Below are 21,611 nucleotides of genomic sequence, written 5' to 3'. Positions count from 1 at the left end.
TTTTCTTTCAACTTGTCTAGATCCCATCTTTTTGCATTCTTTCCTTTCTTCAATTTCTTCAACTTCAGATGGCATTTCATGACCAACAAGTTGTGGTCAGAGTCCACGTCTGCTCCTGGGAAAGTTTTGCAATCCAACACCTGGTTTCTGAATCTCTGCCTAATCATAATGAAGTCTATTTGATACCTTCCAGTGTCTCCAGGTCTCGTCCACGTATACAGCCGTCGTTTGTGGTGTTTGAACCAAGTATTGGCAAGGACTAAATTATGATCAGTGCAGAATTCAACCAGACGACTTCCTCTTTCGTTCCTTCGTCCCAATCCAAATTCTCCTACTGTACTACCTTCTCTTCCTTGGCCTACCACTGCATTCCAGTCTCCCATCACAATTAGATTCTCGTCACCTTTTACATATTGTATTAAATCTTCTATCTCCTCATATATTCTTTCGATTTCTTCATCATCCGCTGAACTAGTAGGCATATAAACCTGCACTATTGTGGTGGGCATTGGTTTGGTGTCTATCTTGACGACAATAATTCTTTCACTATGCTGGTTGTAGTAGCTTACCCGCTGCCCTATTTTCTTATTCATTATTAAACCAACTCCTGCATTTCCTCTGTTTGATTTTGTGTTGATAATTCGGTAGTCGCCTGACCAAAAATCTTGTCCTTCCTGCCAACGTACTTCACTTATGCCAACTACATCTAACTTTAGCCTATCCATCTCCCTTTTCAGATTCTCTAACCTACCACAACGATTCAAACTTCTAACATTCCACGCTCCGACTCGCAGAATGTCAGTATCCATCTTCCTGATGATCGCCCCCTCTCGTGTAGTCCCCACCCGGAGATCCGAATGGGGGACTAGTTTACCTCCGGAATATTTTACCCGGGAGGAAGCCATCATCAGTACATCATTCATACAGAGAGAGCTGCATGTCCTCGGGAGTTAGTTACGGCTGTAGTTTCCCGTTGCTTTCAGCCAATTTGTGATATACATGGGTTATTTACAATATGTACAAAAATTTTCACAGTTTTTACAGTATATACAACATTTTTACAGTTTTGCAGTTTTACAGTCTGTACAATTGTTATATGTTATTACAATATGTACTAATGTTTTGTCTTGTATGTTGTTTATGATATATACAGACTTTGCTTTACAATATTTATAGTTGTTTATACAGTATTTACAAATTCATTTAGTATTTATCATACTTCTTACCCTTAAATACAGTGGGGTCTTGTATTTGCTGAGGTATCCTGCTTCTGAAACATAAGTAACATAGATTAGTATAATTGCTTTTATTGATTTCTGCTGACTGGAGGAGGGAAGGAGCTCAGCGGGGGCTCACTGGGCTTTGTCGGGTGTCTTACTGGGTGGATTTGGGTTGGGGTTTCTAGGGAGTTGTGGCAGTTTGGGTGAGAGGTTGGATGTCCCAGCTTTGTTTCCTTATGTGGCACCCCCATCAGTTGGGGTGAGGGATCGGAAAAGATGGTATGGTGTTTGGGTGAAGTGGGGATTTGGGAGAAGGTCTCCGCGTAGAAGTAGGTTGAGGGATGGGTTATCGCGGTCTAGGGCTCGGCGGTAGGATCGTTGGAATTGTGTGAGGACGTAGGAGTCAACGGGTGGGAATGGGAAAATTTCGAGGAGGTCAGCTATGGGGTATCGGAAGGGGAGTCGGAGTGCGTGGCGGACTGTGCGGCATTCGATGGACAGTAGGGGGTGGTACAGGTTCTGGTGGGAGATGGCAACGGCCGCCCAGGTGATGAGGCCGTAGGTGATTTGGGGCCATACAAAGGATTTATAGGTGTGAAGGAGCAGTGAGGATTTGAGACCCCACCGGGTCCCGGCTAGGCGGTGCACTAACCGGGCTCGGGCGGCAGGGATGCCTAGGTATTTTAGGGTGGGTTGTGTTCGGATAGGGGATCTACGGATCTGGAGTTGAAGGTTGTCAGGGTTGCGGGATATGCTGGTTTTTCCCTGTCTACGTCTGAAGAGGATGGATTGGGTTTTCTCAGGATTTAGTTTTTGGTGCCACCGATCGCACCAGGCTAGGAAGGTGTTGAGGTAGGGTTGGACTGAGCGGTTAATGGCTTGGACTGCATTTAAGGGAGCTAGGGATGTCATCGGCGAACTGTAGGAGTTGGATAGGGGGAGGAGGTTGGGGATATCAGCCACGAATAGGATAAATAGGAGTGGGGATAGGGGTGATCCTTGCGGGCCGCCTAATGTGAGGAGAAAGGAGGGTGAGAGTTGGTTCCTGATGGAGATTTGGGTTGAGCAATTTGTGAGGTAGGAGGAGATGAAGCGAATGTAGGAGATAGGGAGGGCAAAGAACCTGAGTTTGAATAGGAGGGCAGGGTGCCAAACGGAGCCGAAGACAAGCTGGAAGAATTGGATAGTATGTAATACAAGCTGGAAATCGAAGATGATTAAAAGGGTGGGGCAGGCATGGTTAAAATTGTTGGCAGTGGTTTGGACCAAATGGAGGAGTTGGTCTTCTGTGGAGAGTTTTGGGCGGAAGCCGAACTGGGATGTGGGTAGGAGATGGTAGGATTGTACGTGGGGGTGGAAGCGACGGACCAGGATTTTGTCTAGGATTTTTGCTAGGACTGTGATGAGGATGATGGGGCGGTAGGAGCTTAGTTCGGAAGGGGGTTTGCCTGGGTTGGAAAAGAGGATCATTGTGATGTGTTTCCAGGATGAGGGCTAGAATCTGGTGCGAAGTATGTAGGTGTAGAGGACAGCTAGTAGGGATAGTAGGCTATGAGGTGCGTATCGTATATGAAGGTACCAGGTTTTATTTGGTCCTGGAGCAGTGTTCCGGGATTTGGAGAATATGGACTGTATTTTGGCCAGGGTGATGGGCGCGTCTAGAGAGTGGTTTGATAGGGAGTGGGTGTTAGAGGGTTTGAGTGGGGGGGAGGAGGCGTGGTTTAGGTAGAGGTCGGTGTTAGATTTATCGAAGTGGGGATCTTCGTGGGTGTAGAAACGCTGGCGGAAGTAATGTGCGAAGACTTCCAGCTTTTCCTCGGTATTTGCTGGGGCTATGCTTCTGTGGATGATGGGGTAACGGGGTGTGGGTTTGGTGCTGCGGAGGGTGTTGAGTTTGGCCCAAAATTTGGCGGGCTGGGTTTGTAGGGTGTTGAGTTTGGAGCAGGTTTGGGACCAGGAGCGACGGGTATGGGCTGCTAGGTAATTGCAGATGGTTGAAGGATTTGACTGTGTAGGTGAAGAAAATAGGGGTCTTGGGAGCGCATGAATTCTCGGTGGTAAGAGTGGGACAGTTTTTGAAGATGTACGAAGCGGGGGAGGAGTCAGGGTTGGGAGGGGGAGTGGAGTGTTGTGGAGATGCTGGAATCTGACGCTGTGGCTATGGCAGAGAGAATAAATGTATTTAGGTTATCTACGGATGGTTGGTCGGTCGGAGGGGAGGGGAGTTTTCGAGTGCTTGGTTGAGTGTAGCTTGGTAGGAGGGTGAGTCGGCTTTGGAGAAATTAAGAATTGGTTTAGGAGGAGGAGGGGGGCGTGGGTTGATGGATGGGATTTGGAGTAGGACTGGGAGGTGGTCGCTTCCGATGCTAGGTAGTAGTTGTACTGTGATGAGATGGATTAGGGAGTTATAGGCAATTAGGGCGTCTGGTGTGGTGTTGGAGGTGGGACGGGTGGGGCCAGGGAAGGTTAATAGAGAGCAGTTACGGTCGCTCAAGAAGTTTTGTAGTTCGGTCATGGCGCGGCAGGATCGGTGGGTAAGGTTGAGGTCGGCTATGAGTATGAAGTGGGGGAAGGTGTCACTAAGGTAGGTGATGAAGTCCAGGGGAAGGGGGATATTCGACCGGTGGTATATGGTTGCTAGGTGTAGGATCCGGGAGCAGAAGTATACGGTAGTTATAACGGCTTCTGGGAAGTTATTGGGGTGGGGTGGGGTGGGGTGGGGTGGGGTGGGGTGGGGTGGGGTGGGGTGGGGTGGGGTGTGTGGGCGGGTGGGGTGGGGTGTGGGGGGCGGGTATTGAGGGAGGGAGGGAGGGAGGGAGGAACGGATGGCGATGGCAGAGCCCCCGCACCCTATGTCGTGAGGGTGGTCGGCTCGGTGGATGGTACAGCTGGGGAGGTGTGCAGACTGGTAGGGGCAAAGCATGGTTTCATTGAGGAGGATGGCGTGGGTGGAGTGTTGTGAGGAAAGGGCTTTTAGGAACAGTCATTTGGAAAGGAAAGATTGAATATTGAGGAAAAAGATGGAGAATGGTTCTTGGAGCTGGGCACGACAGGATGGATTGTGGGCCATGTTATATTTGTGTTTATAGGTGGGTGAAGTAGAAGTGGATGTTCAGTCCGGAGTGGGAGGTTTGGAAGTGGGCGTTCAGGGTTTGGTTGGTTGCTGCCTGGAGTTTGGCTAGAACCAGCGGTCAGTGGTATGGGTGGATGTTCATGAGGGAGATAGTGACAAAGCGAATTATGTCCTCAAGGGTTGGTGGGGGGAAAATGGATTGGGTGGGTTGGGTGGGGGCATCTATGGTGTGGAATGGGGCTACTAATTCGGGGCAGTTTTCTTATGGTTGTGGGCGAGCTTTACATTTGAGGGAGTAGGTGGGGTGGGATTCGCCGCAGGTGTTGCATTTAGGTGGGAGCTGGGCGTTGGGGCATCGGGAGGTGGGGTGTGGTTGTGAGCAGTGGCTGCGCACTGGTCGTTCGGCAGTGCAGTGGGCCGTGTCATGGTTGTTGTAGGTTAGGCACTGCTCACACCTGATGGGTTGGGGGCCTGGAGCGCGAGAGGGCTCCACCCGATGGTGGTGTCTGTAGATGTATACCCCTTTTTCTAGTACCGTATTCACGTCCTGGGATGTAAGGAGGAGTATCCTTACCATGAAAGTGGGCCCCGAGTTATTCTTTATGCAAAAAGCTTTCCGTACTGGGATGCCCTCCGCATTCAACTCCTCGACTATGTTCTTGTCCAGTATGTCGGAGTCCACCCCACGGATCACACAACTGAATAAGCTGTGGCGGGGTGGTGGGGGTGGGTTTTTGAGTGCACGTTGGGAGAGGGCTTGCAGGGGTTTGGTTGACCCAAATTGGGCTGATCCCACTGAGCTCCTAAGCCATTGAGCGGCGTCCTCCCCATTGACTTTTATAATGACCCCTTTGTTAGTAGGGCATATGTCTGCTATTTCTTGCCTGTTGAAATTAAATTGCATTAGTTTTTTGAATATTTTCTGAGGGTGTTTGTATTCTGGAGAAGGGTTTTCGATGAGGAAAAGGGTTCCAGAAGGAGTTTTTTGAAGAGACCGAAGGTTGGAAATGTGCCGGCGGGCTCCGGAGAGGGTAGGGGGGGGGGAGAATTCAGAGTTTGGTGCAGTATTGGGAGGGGGGGAAGAGGGATTGTTGCGATCAATGTTAAACTTGAGTGGTTGCTCCAACGCTTGCATCTTCGTTCGCGGCTATTCGTCGATGTTTCCCATGGGGCTGGAGGTGGCCCGTTTAGCGACAGCATAGGAGATGCCGCGGTCTGCGGCTGGGGTTACTGGTAGGTGATGACTGGAGGTTCGATAGTTCTCATTGTATGAGCTCATGGCTGTGGTTTGAGTTCGGCTGTATAATGGCTGGTCCATACTGACCTGGGAGATGGTGGTGGTGAAGGTGGCAGCACTGGTGAATGACATGATGGAAATATTGTCCAGTATACAGTTCACACACAGTACAGTTAGATGTTATGCACCTGAGCACTCTTCACTAGAACTTAGCACTTCTTATAAGCAAACTTGATTGTCTGTTAGTGGGTAGTGCTATTTGGTGTTGGCACACCTGGAGGTCCTTGGGTGCACCCAGTTGGACTGGGAGGCACCTCTAGAAGCCCTCCGTGGGCCCTACACCAAACAAACAGTCCTGGGGTGAGACCCCTCGAGAAGCCGCTTCGTCCACCTGTCTGAACGCTTTTTTAAGCTCCACTGGGGAGCTTACGGTATAGGGGCCCTCACTGGATGGAGAGAGAGAAACAAGGCAGCTTACCGGTCTTACCAGTCCTGAGAGGCATAGTGGTTCCTGTGGTCCTGCTACGTCGCACTGCCTGGACATTTTCGCTGGCTGGCGATTGTTCCCTGGTTCGCTAGGAGGCGTTGGCTGGCGAGGAGAGATGGCAGGCATCAATTTTTGGAAGTGAGACATAGTCTCTCATAGTGCATTAGCACTGCTGGTGGCTTCAAATAGAATATGCAGTGGCCTCCACAGTATGCGCTAGCCTTGCGTCTTGGTAGGTGTGCTAAGTACCAACTGATGAGCCCAACTTAGCACATGAGGGCAAAACGCAAGCAACCAAGAATGAGTTAGATGTAAATTTATAATGTCCAATAATGGACCATTAAATTGGTATTATAAATTTATTAATTCAGGACAAATATTTCATGTTCCCTATGGGAATCAACATCTATATTATCTCTAAGTATCATGACAGGAATAATGGAAGTTTATCTTGAATGAGAAACACTAATATGGGGAAAGATGAATTTATTACATAAAGTAACCCGAATCATACTACAACACAAAGAAATCAGATTCATAAAATGTCAAGGAAACTGGCATTAGAATGCAATATTAAATCAGCAAAGTTTGAATGCAGAAAATAAACATTGATAACGCAAATCAAATAAAATAATAAAGTAAAAATTCCAATTACAATGTTTAATATTGATAAGTTTCGAAATGACTCCACATTAAAACCTGATTTAAGATGCAGTGGGACATGACGATATGAACTACGAAAAATACTAGTGGCATTCCCTATGCTATATTTACAATAATCCAATCAGTTAAATTAACCCAAGTATTTACATTGGATCAGGTGGGGAAAACTTACACACTTCAATGACTCGATGTGAAATGTGGTTCACCAAAAGATCTAGTAAGAACTAGCTTAACCACAACCATCCACTCAGCACTCAGGCTGTTCCCCATTAATCAACAAGACAACAGATCAAAATCACAATGAAATCACTTAGAAACACAATCCTGTAAGAGAAAACAAATAATATAATTTAATAAACACATGGAAAGCAATGGGCAACCATCGAGTTTGTCTTGCTGCATTGACACGCCAGTTAGTGCCCCTCGTCAATCACATATTTCCTGCTTGACATTGGGCTGAAAAGACTACTCTTCGAAATTCGTCACTGTTTTGACAAGATTATATCACGGAAATTGCTTCTCACTTCGCGACTACAGCATAACCTTTGCTGATAAACTAACCTACATAGCAAGCTCATATCTCAACAACTGCTTGGAGATTCACAAACACAATAGTACATATTGCCAGCATGCTACTATATCTCAATACACATAATATTCACTGGCCTGACATTTACTTCACGGCAATTCTGATTCTCAATAATATTCCAGAATACAATTACAGGCCTATTCTCGCTTCACACCATTATTATAACATTTCCAGGCATGCAATCTGCCTGCATAATTGACATATTTCGATGATGATGATGATGCTTGTTGTTTTAAGGGGCCTAACATCTAAGGTCATCGGCCCCTAATGGAACGAGATGGACGACAGGATATATGACAGTTAAAATTTTAAATCGTATCCACTGACTAGAGTTTAAAAAATGGTGATGGGAAATGAGTATGAGATTAAAACAATCAGTGGATCTGATTCGCAATGCCTTATTTTGGAATAAAATAAGCAAAAATACAGGAGACAAAGGAATAAGGCATTGCTTGCTAGGACAGATATAGATACGTACTTTACATTAGACTTTAAAAGAACACATTAAAATGCGCAACACAAACTAAAATGAAGTCAATGGAATAAGAGCGCTATTGACACAAAAATCACTAGGACAAAGGACATCATCACACACGAGAAAACAAACCACTATCCCTCATAAAGTGGATGACGAGGTCTGCTGACTGCTCGTCATCTCGCAAGATAAGGGAGATTGTACTCGGAAGGTTAAGACTACGGCGCAGATCGACCAGGTCCACACACTCCGTAAGGATGTGTACCACGGTAAGGTGTTCGCCGCAGGTACACATCGGAGGCGGTTCCCCTTTCAAAAGATGAGAATGAGTCAGGATAGCATGGCTGATCCGAAGACGACATAATACCACGGCTTCCCTCCACGAAGCCCAAAGGGAAGTCCTCCAAACCTTCGTTGTTCCTTTTATCGCTCGCAGCTTATTGGGAAGTGGCATGGCCTGCCACTCCATCTCCCAATAGGACATAACCAGATGTCTCAGCTGAGAGCGAATATCACTTGCTGGAACCTTGAAAGGCAATGGGGGAAGTGTAACTGCCTCCTTGGCAGCCTTATATGCTAATTCATTTCCCTCTATGCCCATGTGGCTTGGAAGCCACAGAAACGTGATTCTGGTGCCGGCATCCGAACACCCGGCCAGCAGGTCCTGGATCCGCTGCACCAGAGGGTGCCGAGGGAAACAAGAATCAATAGACTGGAGCGAACTCAAGGAGTCAGTACACACGAGAAAGTGTCGGTGTTCATTGCACAGTGTGTACCGCAGAGCTTCGCGGATAGCATAGAGCTCTGCTGTGTACACACTACAGGTTTCCGGGAGAGCAAAAAGGAACCTATCATTGTCGACAACGAACGCACAGCCTACCTTCATATCTGTCCTCGAACCATCCGTGTAGACGATGACGGAACCTGGATACCGGCCAACAACGGACAGGAAGAGCCTCCGATAAATCGAAGGGTCCGTGTTTTCTTTCGGGCCAGTGTGCAGATCCAGGATTATTTCAGGTCGTCGTACTACCCACGGAGGTACCCCACTTGGTTGTCTGACAAGGCAAGGAACCGAAAGTACGTCGAACAATCTGTTACTGCTCTCCAAGCGTATTCCAACCGGCCGCGTTGCTCGAGAACAAGCAGCGTACATCAAACGGTTGGCATTGTTGAACACGCAAGGATAGCTTGGATGAAGTGGCATCTGTCGCAAATTTGCAGCATACGAAAGAAGCATTTGCTGGCGCCTCAGATGTAAAGGCGGCACACCCGACTCAGCGAGCAGGCTGGCAACGGGGCTTGTACTGAAAGCTCCCGTCGCCAACCTAACCCCGCTGTGGTGGATGCTGTTCAGCTTCCCAAGCACACTTGGCCTTGCTGAGCCATATGCTGCACTGCCGTAGTCTAACCTGGATAAAATGTGTGCCCTGTAAAATACACTGACTGACAGAGCAAATGCAACACCAAGAAGGAGTGGTTCGAAAGGGATGAAAGTTGGGGAAAAAACAGAGACGGCACGGACGAATAATTGATGTTTATTTCAAACCGACATGCAGGTTACACAATGCGCATGGCATCGACTCAGTAGGATGTAGGACCACCGCGAGCGGCGATGCACGCAGAAACACTTCGAGGTACAGAGTCAATAAGAGTGCGGATGGTGTCCTGAGGGATGGTTCTCCATTCTCTGTCAACCATTTGCCACAGTTGGTCGTCCGTACGAGGCTGGGGCAGAGTTTGCAAACGGCGTCCAATGAGATCCCACACGTGTTCGATTGGTGAGAGATCCGGAGAGTACGCTGGCCACGGAAGCATCTGTACACCTCGTAGAGCCTGTTGGGAGATGCGAGCAGTGTGTGGGCGGGCATTATCCTGCTGAAACAGAGCATTGGGCAGCCCCTGAAGGTACGGGAGTGCCACCGGCCGCAGCACATGCTGCACGTAGCGGTGGGCATTTAACGTGCCTTGAATACGCACTAGAGGTGACGTGGAATCATACGCAATAGTGCCCCAAACCATGATGCCGCGTTGTCTAGCGGTAGGGCGCTCCACAGTTACTGCCGGATTTGACCTTTCTCCACGCCGACGCCACACTCGTCTGCGGTGACTATCACTGACAGAACAGAAGCGTGACTCATCGGAGAACACGACGTTCCACCATTCCCTCATCCAACTCGCTCTAGCCCGGCACCATGCCAGGCGTGCACGTCTATGCTGTGGAGTCAATGGTAGTCTTCTGAGCAGACGCCGGGAGTGCAGGCCTCGTTCAACCAATCGACGGGAAATTGTTCTGGTCGATATTGGAACAGCCAGGGTGTCTTGCACATGCTGAAGAATGGCTGTTGACGTGGCGTGCGTTGCTGCCACCGCTTGGCGGCGGAAGCGCCGATCCTCGCGTGCTGACGTCACTCGGGCTGCGCCTGGACCCCTCGCGCGTGCCACATGTCCCTGCGCCAACCATCTTCGCCACAGGCGCTGCACCGTGGACACATCCCTATGGGTATCGGCTGCAATTTGACGAAGCGACCAACCTGCCCTTCTCAGCCCGATCACCATACCCCTCGTAAAGTCGTCTGTCTGCTGGAAATGCCTCCGTTGACGGCGGCCTGGCATTCTTAGCTATACACGTGTCCTGTGGCACACGACAACACGTTCTACAATGACTGTCGGCTGAGAAATCACGGTACGAAGTGGGCCATTCGCCAACGCCGTGTCCCATTTATCGTTCGCTACGTGCGCAGCACAGCGGCGCATTTCACATCATGAGCATACCTCAGTGACGTCAGTCTACCCTGCAATTGGCATAAAGTTCTGACCACTCCTTCTTGGTGTTGCATTTGCTCTGTCAGTCAGTGTAGGAGGAGCACCACGCGGTCAGCTCCCCAATTAGTGCTGCTAAGGAACTTCAAGAGGTTAAGCCTCTTGGTGCATTGTACTTTGAGCTCCCGCACGTGTGGCTCCCACGATAATTTACTGTCGAAGAGGAGCCCAAGGAATCGGTAAGTGTCAACAACTGGAAGAACGACATTTCCTAAATAAAGTTCAGGATGTGGGTGAAGAGTACGGTGACGACAAAAGTGGACAACGGAAGTCTTTGCGGCAGAAAACCGCAAGCCATGTTCTAAGGTCCATTTCTCCACCTTCCTAATAGCATGCTGTAATTGTCGCTCTGCGACTGCCATACTGCACGACCTATAATGCAGAGCAAAGTCATCCACATATAGCGACGGTATTACTGCTGGACCAGCAGCAGCGACAATACAGTTTATGGCAATCGCGAACAGAGTGACACTAAGGACCGATCCCTGCGGGACTCCATTTTCCTGAACGTGATATTGCGAATATGTCCTCCCTACTCGGACACGGAATAGATGGAGGGACAAAAAATTCGCAATAAATACCGGCAAGTTACCTCGGAATCTCCATTGATGCAGGACTGAAAGGATACCATATCGCCATGTGGTGTCGTAAGCCTTCTCTAAGTCAAAGAAAATAGCTACCAAGTGCTGTTTACGGAGAAACGCATCCTGGATAGAGCTCTCCTGGCGGACCAAGTGGTCAGTGGTGGATTGAGCGGCTCGAAAACCACACTGGTATTCCGACAAGAGCCCTTTTTTCTCCAGACACCACACGAGTCGGCGATTTACCATCCTCTCAAAAAGCTTACACAGGCAGTTGGTAAGACAAATCGGCCTGTAACTTCCTGCATACTTTGGATCCTTGTCAGGCTTGAGGACAGGAATGACTATGTGCTCTCGCCACTGAGACGGAGAATTACCCTCCATCCAGATACGGTTGAACACACGAAGGAGATAGAGAAGACTATCATCACTAAGGTGTTTCAACATCTGGTTATGGATGTTGTCCGGTCCAGAAGACGTGTCCTTGCAAAGCGCTAGGGCGCTGCGGAGTTCCCACTCCGTAAAGGGCACATTGTAGTCCTCTGAAGCTTGAGAGGCAAAACTAAGGTGATGACGTTCTGCCTCCCGCTTCACAGCGAGGAAATCAGGATGGTAATTCCTGGAGACAGACACATCTGCAAAATGGCGAGCTAGATGGTTAGCAATCGAGAGGGATTCAGTGACGATATTGCCTGCAATGGAAATTCCCGGTACAGATGATGATCCTTGGATACCCGAAATACGCCGAAGCTTAGTCCACACTTGAGATGACAGAGTATGTGACGTCACAGACGACACATATCTCTCCCATGAAGCCTTCTTACTTTGTCGAATAAGAACTCGCACCTTACCGCGGAGTTTTTTAAATGTTACCAAGTTGGCCACAGTAGGCTGCCTACGGTAACGCTTATGAGTGCGACGGCGTTCTTTGATGGCTGCTGCTATTGCATCGTTCCACCAGGGAGCGAGTTTTCGGCGAGGAGTCCCCGAGAAAAACGGAATGGACTCCTCAGCAGCAGCAAGAATAACTTGGGTAATGTAAGTTATTTCCTCACCGACAGTTCGCCTGATATCATTGTTAAAGACAGCTAGGGATGTCTACTTTGGCCAATCAGCATGTTTAAGAATCCATCGAGGGGGAGCCTCGATGGATTTATGTTTCAACAAAGTGAGGATGATGGGAAAATGGTCACTGTCACAGAGATCATCGTGTGCATTCCACCGAAACAGTGGAACCAACGTTCGGCTGCATAGACTTACGTCTATGCGAGAATATGTGCTGTAGCGTACACTAAAGTGAGTTGGTTCCCCTGTGTTCAAAATACATAAATCCAGATCTGTTAGTAGTGCTTCCAGCTCTCTTCCTTGGGGGCAAGCCATCTCAGAGCCCCATATGGGGTGATGGGCGTTAAAATTGCCCAATAAGAGGAAGGGTGGTGGAAGCTGAGCTATAAGATCAGCGACATCATTTATGTTCAGATTCTGGCCGGGTGGAAGATAAACATTACACACTGTTGCTATGACAGGCAGCAGAACGTGAACTGCGACAGCCTCAAGTGGGGTTCTTAATGAAACCTCTTTGCTGTAGGTGTCAGAACGGACAAAAATGCCAACACCACCGGAAGCCCGGTGAGCATAATACCGTTCTGTCGAGTATAGTCTGAAATTTCTCAAGACCGTATGATGATCAGGTCAGAAGTTAGTCTCCTGAATACAGACTATACTCGCTGCATACTCACTAATGAGCTGACGTAACTCAGCAAGATGCCTGTCATAACCGTTACAATTCCACTGTAACAGTGCCATAGTGTGGACTATAAAAGGAGTGTTAAGTTATGAGCGAAAAAATGCTCGTTAGCCTAAACACTATCTAATTCTACATCCGTGGATGTAGAGGACAGCGCGACATCCATCCCGTCATCAAAAGATGGCAGGGGTGCCGCCCAGAACTTTGACACTTTTCGGGCGCGAGGGGGTCCCCTACGAGGAGAGCGCGCAGGTTTGGGAGCAGGAGTGCCTCCTGGCGCAGACTCATACCCCCCAGATGGGGGGCATGACTTCTCCTTTGCCGGGGAAGTCCGAGAGCGCTCAGAACAGGCGCTCTTCTTCCCCTTCTTTTTTTCAGGTTTAGATGGGCTGGGAGATGGTTTCCCAGCCCTGGTAGACGATGCCGCCTCTGCCGGCTGGGGCACGACTTTCGTCGACCTCCTGTGCCGGCTGGGAACTGCCAGCCTGCACAGACTTCTGGTTGCTCGAAGGTGGGGTGGTCCCTCCCTTCAAGCTTTGACTATTTGCGACGTTGCTGGGAGCAGCAACAGTCGCCTTGGGCAAAGCGGTCTGGACAGGTGTCGAAGTTGTAAATGACGAACCTGGAAGACTCTGAGCTAGCAAGCTATAGTCGAGTGTACGGGCAGGTGTATTCGTAGAATTAAACTTACGGCACACTTCCTGGTAGGAAAGACCATCCAGGGTCTTGATCTCCTGGATCTTCTTCTCACTCAGGTATGTCGGACAATTCCGATCCCGAGGAGAATGAAAACCGGAGCAGTTAGTGCACTTGTATGGAGTTGTGCACTCCTCCGCGCCGTGAGCTACTCGTCCACATGTACCACATACAGCCTGATTCGAACAGCGAGATACCACATGTCCGAATCGCTGGCATTGATAGCATCGCATAGGAGGTGGGATGTACGGCCTCACATCGCAACGATAAGTTGTTACCTTGACTTTCTCTGGTAACACTGACAACTTGAAAGAGACAATGAAGGCACCAGTGGCAACGTCTTCACCGTTGACCTTGCGCGTAATGCACCAGACGTGTGTCACGCCACGGTTCTTCATGTCTTGCATCAACTCGTCGTCAGTGTTCAAAATAAGGTCGCGGTGAAAGACGACTCCGGGAACCAGGTTCAAGGACTTATGCTCCTCCACTTTGACGGGGATTTCGCCAAAGTGCTCGCACTTAAGCAACTGATCAGCTTGCAGTGCTGTACGAGTCTTTAGCAGCAAACTACCGTTGCGCATTTGTTTAAGTTCCTCCAGTTTGCCATAGACGCCTTCGATGTCCCTACTAAACAGGATCGACTTTACCAGCTTAAAATCATGCCCATCGGTTCTGGTAGCGACCAGAAACCTAGGGAAGCTGGATCCCATTCCTTCACGCTGCACATGTTCCCAGGGAGTTGAACCTCTCAGGGAAGGAAAAGTTAAAGACTTAGGTGGGGGACCACCTTGAGAGAGCCGACTTCGTTTGGAAGCCATGCCCGATAGCTTCCTCCCCGAATGCCACCCACTCCGATCAGGGGTCTCTGTAGCCAAACCAAGCAGCCAAGGCAATACCCACCTGGTCATAGCAGGTACTGCCCGGGGTCCGTTGTTGGACGATGCCTAATATGGGATGACTGAGGCAATGAGCACTAAGGCTCCCTTCCTCCAGTCACCCGCAATAGAATGTACCCCATAGCATGTACAGAGCACTAAATATAGAGAAAAAATGAAAAAATAATTAATAATAATATGTCCTTCTGGCATTCGGCTGTGCGGGGACCTGCGTTGTCAGGCGGATACTACTGCCTGGGTACATAACACTCCCACCCTCCGTGTCCTGGGTGGTTGCTGGCACGGGCTTTCGAGCGTAGTCGCACACATAAGAGCTCCATCGCCGAGCAGCACGCACATCAAAATTTCGAATGGTCTGCATCTGACCCTCGGAAAAATAATAAAAAATAAAGAGGGGACCGTGGCCACATGAACCTTTAAGTCGCCTTCTACGACAGGCAGGGATTACCTGTGAATGTACAGGACCCCTCCCATCTACAGGAGGTCCAACACGTTATACCAAACCGCAATCAATGTCCGCGCCTAGGTTGCCCCTTTTAGTCGACTCATACGACAGGCAGGGGGTACCGCGGGTGTATTCTACATGTGAGTCCCCCACCCGCAGGGGGAAGTGTGTTTGGTCCGCGAGAGGTATTTTGTTTCCCTCAAGTCCGCCGGCAAGCCGGTTAGGACCCCCTTATCCCCCACCTGGGACGCGCCACAAGGGAGTATCACCTCTCCCCCTGCTACGCCATCATAGTAGGTTCGTGGACATCATATTTCAGCATGTACTAAATTCTCATGTATACCCTGTCATCTCATCAGCCTTTCTCATTACAAATCAGGGTTCAATTCCCTCTCTAATCATTGTTCAAAACAGTTTCCAACCCACATTAAAAGAATCTATTGTAGTCAACGGTGCATATACAGCTCCACACGCCTCACAGCACCTGTAATACATGCAGCATGCGTCCTATCTGTCACTAACCTCTCTAAATAAATAAATGAAATTTAGTCTCAATTCTGCGAGTATGTAACTCGGGAGGTTGATGATTTTGGCAATCTAATCATTCTATCTCTATCAAACAAGAACACAGGAATAACCTTAAGCTAGATAACATGCATAGTTCACGCAAACGAAATCAAATATAAATCCTAACATTTTCCTCAATATCCCATCTAGCTAGTTATAAAGAAAGAGAGAGAAAACATGCGATCCCCTCCTGTCCATATTTACAACATCACAAATATAAAATGAACACATGCCGTCAGGCGAAAATTACTCTAAAGAAAATCCATAATCTAAGCCTCACTAGTATTAATCGTAATTCATAAAACGTGCCATTTAATTATAATACATGCATCTTATCTTGGCAACTCCCAGGACACTTGTAGAGGCTTACATCCCCGCCACTATGGGGGTCTACTCCATGTTCAGCAGGTTTTCAACACGTGGAACCAATCTTCATTCTTCCATAAGCAATGCCATCTTCTTGAGGATAGTTCCTGTATAACAGCAACACACGAGATTCTGGTCAGTATTTCTTCACCGCTCTCCATGCACGATGCACCGATCAAACTCTTTGTCAGCCGTAATTTAAGGCCAACGTGAACACATTGGCACAAAACACACGTAATATTCACTGTACCATAAATGTTAAAGGTTTAAATACAGTCACTAGGAGCAGCTCTCAGATTGTTACGAATAGTCTCTCGCGAAACGCGACCGGCCCGAAAATATAATACGGATGAGCGTCTCTCACTCGATTACCAGTCTGCGGCTAATATTACCGTCTGTTTCTTTAATACAGAAACTTGTGACATAGCGCACTTGGTGACTTATAACTGCACCTAGTTTATGTAGCACTGTTCACAAGAAATACAAGAAATAAATTTACTGTCTTTGGACAGTGCGACCTTACAACATTACACTCCTGCCCAGGTAGTAGCAATTATGCGTCCCGCGCGCACTGTAGTACGAAACTGATGCTTACACACAGATAAAGGAGAAGTATGGAGCAATGTTCACTTCATGACAACACACCCAGAAAGAAGAACGCTCCTAACAGGTGGGGCGCTTAAGTAACATAGCCAATGCTGTTATGGCTAGGGGATTCCCTGTATGTTCAAATATTCAACCAATCAGAGTTCTTGTTCCACACAAAGACTTTGTGATTCACTAAAATTAATATCAGATGCACTCATGATAACTAAATTACAGCTCAGACAATTGTTATAATTTATTCCTTACTATTTCTCGCTCTCAGGCTTGTGGAAAACCCTCAAATAACAGAACTGACCTCTCTTTCTCACTGCACACATCCCACATATATCAATGTTGGTCAACCTGGGATTTTAATTCTGCATGGTCTGGAATTCATATTAGTCACACCCTCACTTCCTAATTGGCTGAACACTCCTTGTGACCAAACGACTTCTACACGTGCCGGGATGTGCTAACTCTTGGTGAAAATGAACATTTCCCACAGTTGCAGGCAAGCTTTGAGAACCATACAATGTCATTACGTCTCCAGGACTTCCGCTCTCAATTATACTGTAATCTGTTACTCTTCCAATGCCTAACTGAAGTCCCCGTTTACTACTTGATATGCCAAATATATGACTTAATATCTCATATGGGCCGTCAGTACCACGATATAATTTTATCTCACTTAACATTTCATGCATTTCACCATTTTATATACATGTTATCACATTACACATTTTGCTCATTTGATTAATTTTATCAATTTATGACAAAATATTGTTACTGGATATCAACAAATAAAAAGTGTATCTTATTTAGGCTGATGATGCCCCACGCAGGGTTGAAACTAGTCTCCTAGTACATTGTAATGTATACATAGGAATTACAATTATAGTATAGTATTGAGTAGATAGATTAAAACTTTGTTAATTAAATTATTCTAGCAGTTTCCCGCTGGCTCAGCCCGCAATGTACAAAGTATGGTGTTGTTCGTTACTATCCTCACGGATGTATTTGCAAAGTTTCGAGTTAATGAAATAATGCACATGATCTGCTGTGGTAATAGAATGTAATATTATGTCAACAAAACACTTGAAAATACATCACACAAAGAAACTGAATTAAATGTTCCTTGGAACAACACTACGCACTGAACTGTTAAAAAGTCATTCAAAGATCTTCATCATGGAGACAAATGTACCCATAACATTTCTCAGAATCTACCAATTTAAGTAGTTATTACCTCAAAAGAAAGCGCTTGATCCACTGAGTGTTTTTAGACGAACATGAACCGTGTACCTCAATTAGAACAAAAGATATGATTGCTTCATTGAGAAAAAATGTTGAAGAAATGAGACGTCAAATTGAATGTGCACTCATAACTTTCCTCAGAATCAACCAATTTGAATAGTTAAGAGCTGCAATGAAAGAGCTTGATTCTCTGAGTGTTCTTAGGCCAAAACGAACTCCTACCTCAATTAGAACCAAAGTTATGATTGCTTCGAAGAAGCAAAAAATTGAAAACAAATAATTTGAGGAAGGCGGAAGTTAAGTGATTTATAGTACCTGATGACAAATCTGTGTATGAACACCTTTCAGTTTTAAAAAAATGAAGGAAATCAAGCAGATAGAATGGCCAGCTGACTGACTTTATTTTTCATGAATTTTTTAAATGTATAGATGTTCCCGACGTTTGGCAAAAGGTAATAGACTTTGCGGGTGACTACATTGAAGGATTGTAATACAATTGAACCAGTGAGACCAAGAAGGGAAAACTTCCACTTGACTCTACTTTTGGGAAATAATTAAAACTTCATAGCAACCAAACTAAAAGTTGGATGAAGAAACTTACAATTGAATGGATGAAAACCATAATGGTATAAGTGACATTTTTTTAAAAAATGAGTTAAGTGCAGGATGTAACTCCGTGAGGATGTATCCTTTCACCAGCAAAGAGATACAAGTGATAGCAGTAATATTCTGCGCTCTAGTGATGGGTGGTATAACTACAAATAGCATGCTTTATATGAGTGGTGACGATGTTTAAATGCCTTTTTCTCTGAATGACCAAAATGCTACTTATACCATTATGCTTTTCATCCATTCAATTACAAACTTATTCATTTTAACCACAATAGCAATATTCCACTAGTAGTTTGTTTTTAAGATCTTTATTTCAGCTCTGATATGTTTTCAAAGCTGGTGGAATCTTTCCCTTCTTGGTCTCAACTGAGTAAAATAGTAAGGATAATAAACAAACAATTTTTTCACTGTTAATTACAAGACTTTATTGCCTTAAAACACAAGAAAAATAGATTATATAAGTTATAGAGATATATTTTAATTTCAAAAAATACATCATTTCTTCACCTTTTAATCTTTGCAGAGTTCCTCAGTCCTTCTGATGATGATGATGATGATGATTGTTGTTTAAAGGGGCCTAACATCAAGGTCATCAGCCCCTAATGGTACGAAATGAGATGAAATGGGATGAACAATTCAAAGTCTAAAATTCTCCACTGACCAGAATTCAAAGTGTGAGAACAAAGAATGAATGGATGGTCATGAATTTAAAACAATCAGTTAATGTGACCTGCAATGCTTTACATTCACACAAACTGACGGAAAAGAATAGGGTTATAGACCAAGGGACTGCTGCTATAGCATAACACTGAAACGACCTCAGTCCTTCTGTCATCATCATCAGTCTGATTAGTGGTAGCTAGTGATGGGCAGTCTGAGATGAGGTCTCGAGATTTCTCGAGACTAGCGCAGGCACTGTTTCTTGCGAGAAATTTTGAGAGATCTCAACAGTGTTGTCCCCACATTGTGTGGTGAGCAGTGTGTCTGTAAATACATGTCAACAAGCAACTAGGGGGTTCATTTCTTTTATTTCTACCGAGGTCTATTTTGACGCAGTATAACATAATTATAAAGGATATGTATTCTGGAACTGTATACAGCATTAAGTACACGAATGAGTAGGCCAGGTAGGGAAACTGATGGCTACTGTATGTACACCTACCTGGATACTAGAGGCGTGCATTATTCAAATTCGAGACAGGGCAAGATGTGCCTTGCTGCATATGCAACCACCATAACGCATGCATGGAACGTGTAATCTAAAATGCCTGAGTTTGCTCCAATTCTTTTGACAGGGTATTGATGGGCAATGCTCGTGAGATATCTCTATGGGGTTACTGGAGCATGATGATTGGTGGAATGTTTTCCTTTTTCAGCTCAACAGATGCATTTGAAAACAAAGGACAACATGGCTACTTCAGCTCATTTTGTCAAAAAAAGTGGAATCTTCCCTTCTTGATCTCACCGATTCAATTGTACTTGTTAGTTTGAAATATTGTGTTCTATCAATATTGCCACTATTTTATTTAGAACCCTCATAGTAGCTGCATTTTCTCAAAACAGATAGAAAAATACAAATTTTAGTCAACTAAAGAGGGCAGGCCCTATAGTCTTCCCCTCTAAATATGTCCTTGTTCATGCTCCTATCTATGACTTGAAATTCAAAATTTATTAACCTCTCTTTTTGTTTGTCTTTTTCTTTGTTAGAAAATGGTGACACCTACAAGAAGATCTGCAGTTTTAGTGGCGATCCTAATGATGGCATCTGAATGGCATGACAACAATGTAGCAATGGCTGCAAACATTTTAGCCCTTGTAGTAACTCCCTCTCCAAGTCATCACATATGGAATCGTGCTCTTATGTTGGCATTAGCTGCCAGAGGTCACAAAGTTACCGTGGTTAGTCCTGATCCCGAAAAGCATCCTGTACCTAATCACAGAGATATCGTCCTAGAGGGTTTATATGAAGATATTCATGCTAGCTATGATTATGAGGCTATGAGCAAAGAGAGTTTTATACAGAACACTATTACTATATTTGACTGGGGTTATGATTCCTGTAAATCAGCCCTGGCTTCTAAAGGAGCAAGGCAGTTGATGGATTTATCTGCAAATGAAACTTTTGATCTCATTATAGTGGAGGAAGCCATAGATGATTGCTTCTTAGGTTTCATTCCTGTGTTCGGTTCTCCTCCAGTTATAGGCATAACTGCATATAGCAGTCCACCATGGGCAGGATATGTTGTGGGTAATCCTGACACACCCAGTTATGTAAACACATACAATCTTCCATTTTCTGATCACATGAACTTCTTCCAAAGGATGTCTAATATGTTGCTACATACCTTTGTCTTGTTGAGCCGGAGATTTTACCATATGCCACTCCAGCAAAAGCTTGCAGATAATTTCTTTGGGAAATCTATTCCACCCCTGACTGAAATTGAGAAAAATATAAGTTTAGTAATGGTGAATATTCATCACAGTTTGGACTACCCTCGACCTATGCTGCCATCTTTAATTCCAGTGGGAGGACTGCACATCAAACCAAGTAAACCCTTGCCAAAGGTAAGTTGAAATTTAATGTTGATTGTTATGATCATAGAAAGTTCTGTGAAAATGGGAACTATTTAGCTTATACAGTGGTACCTACATTCAGGGGCATATATGGATATTAATTATTTTTGGGGAGAGAATATTTTCTTCATTGATTTTTGATCTGATCTTGCATGGCTTACCCTTAAAATTTATAAACAAAATTCTAGATAAATATTAAAATTTGAGGTCTTGAAATTGTCCGTCTGTTAGGTCATCAGTCCAGAGGCTGGTTGGATCCTCAAATAGCACCACCAAAGGTTATGCGGTTATAAGAAAACCGCAAAAACCAATGGCAGCACCGAAATGAGGCGTACTAGGCTAGACTAGGAGTGAGGTAGTTTGCCATTGCTTTCCTCACTGGGTCAGAAAGTGCTATTGCAGCACGACTGACCCTATGAGCAACACCTTTCATAACACTCAGATGCACTAGTCGTGCTCTGAATGTCATTACTCAGCACCACCCATACCCCAGCAGCTTCCATATTGTCACAGCCATGGATGAGACTGGGACTTCGGTGGAAGCTACACTTTACTCTGGCCTGTGCCAAGAGATGGATACAAAAGTACTGTATCCATCATGAAATGGCAGCAGGCAAGTCTTGAAATTAGGAGCACTAAATTAAAACGTTCAAAATAATACAATCATTCAACAGACTTACTTTGTAGCATATTTACATTGATGATTACAATAGCAAAAATC

At 45.9% G+C, this 21,611-nt stretch overlaps 1 protein-coding gene across 3 annotated transcripts in view; it reads left to right on the top strand.

Annotated features, from left to right (window-relative positions):
* LOC136872181 (UDP-glycosyltransferase UGT5) overlaps positions 1–21,611 on the top strand; it is a 108,183-nt gene that overhangs the window by 51,242 nt on the left and 35,330 nt on the right. For all 3 annotated transcript variants that reach the window (XM_068227462.1, XM_068227463.1, XM_068227464.1), the window contains exon 2: positions 20,024–20,881. In XM_068227462.1, coding sequence (XP_068083563.1) covers positions 20,027–20,881 — 855 coding nt within the window. In that variant the 5' untranslated portion in view covers positions 20,024–20,026. The remainder of the gene's footprint in view (positions 1–20,023; positions 20,882–21,611) is intronic.

Source organism: Anabrus simplex, chromosome 4, assembly GCF_040414725.1.
Source record: "Anabrus simplex isolate iqAnaSimp1 chromosome 4, ASM4041472v1, whole genome shotgun sequence".
Classification (NCBI taxonomy): Eukaryota; Metazoa; Arthropoda; class Insecta; order Orthoptera; family Tettigoniidae; genus Anabrus; species Anabrus simplex.
The sequence above is the reverse complement of the archived record's forward strand: the minus strand, read 5'-3'. Positions and strand labels throughout refer to the sequence as shown.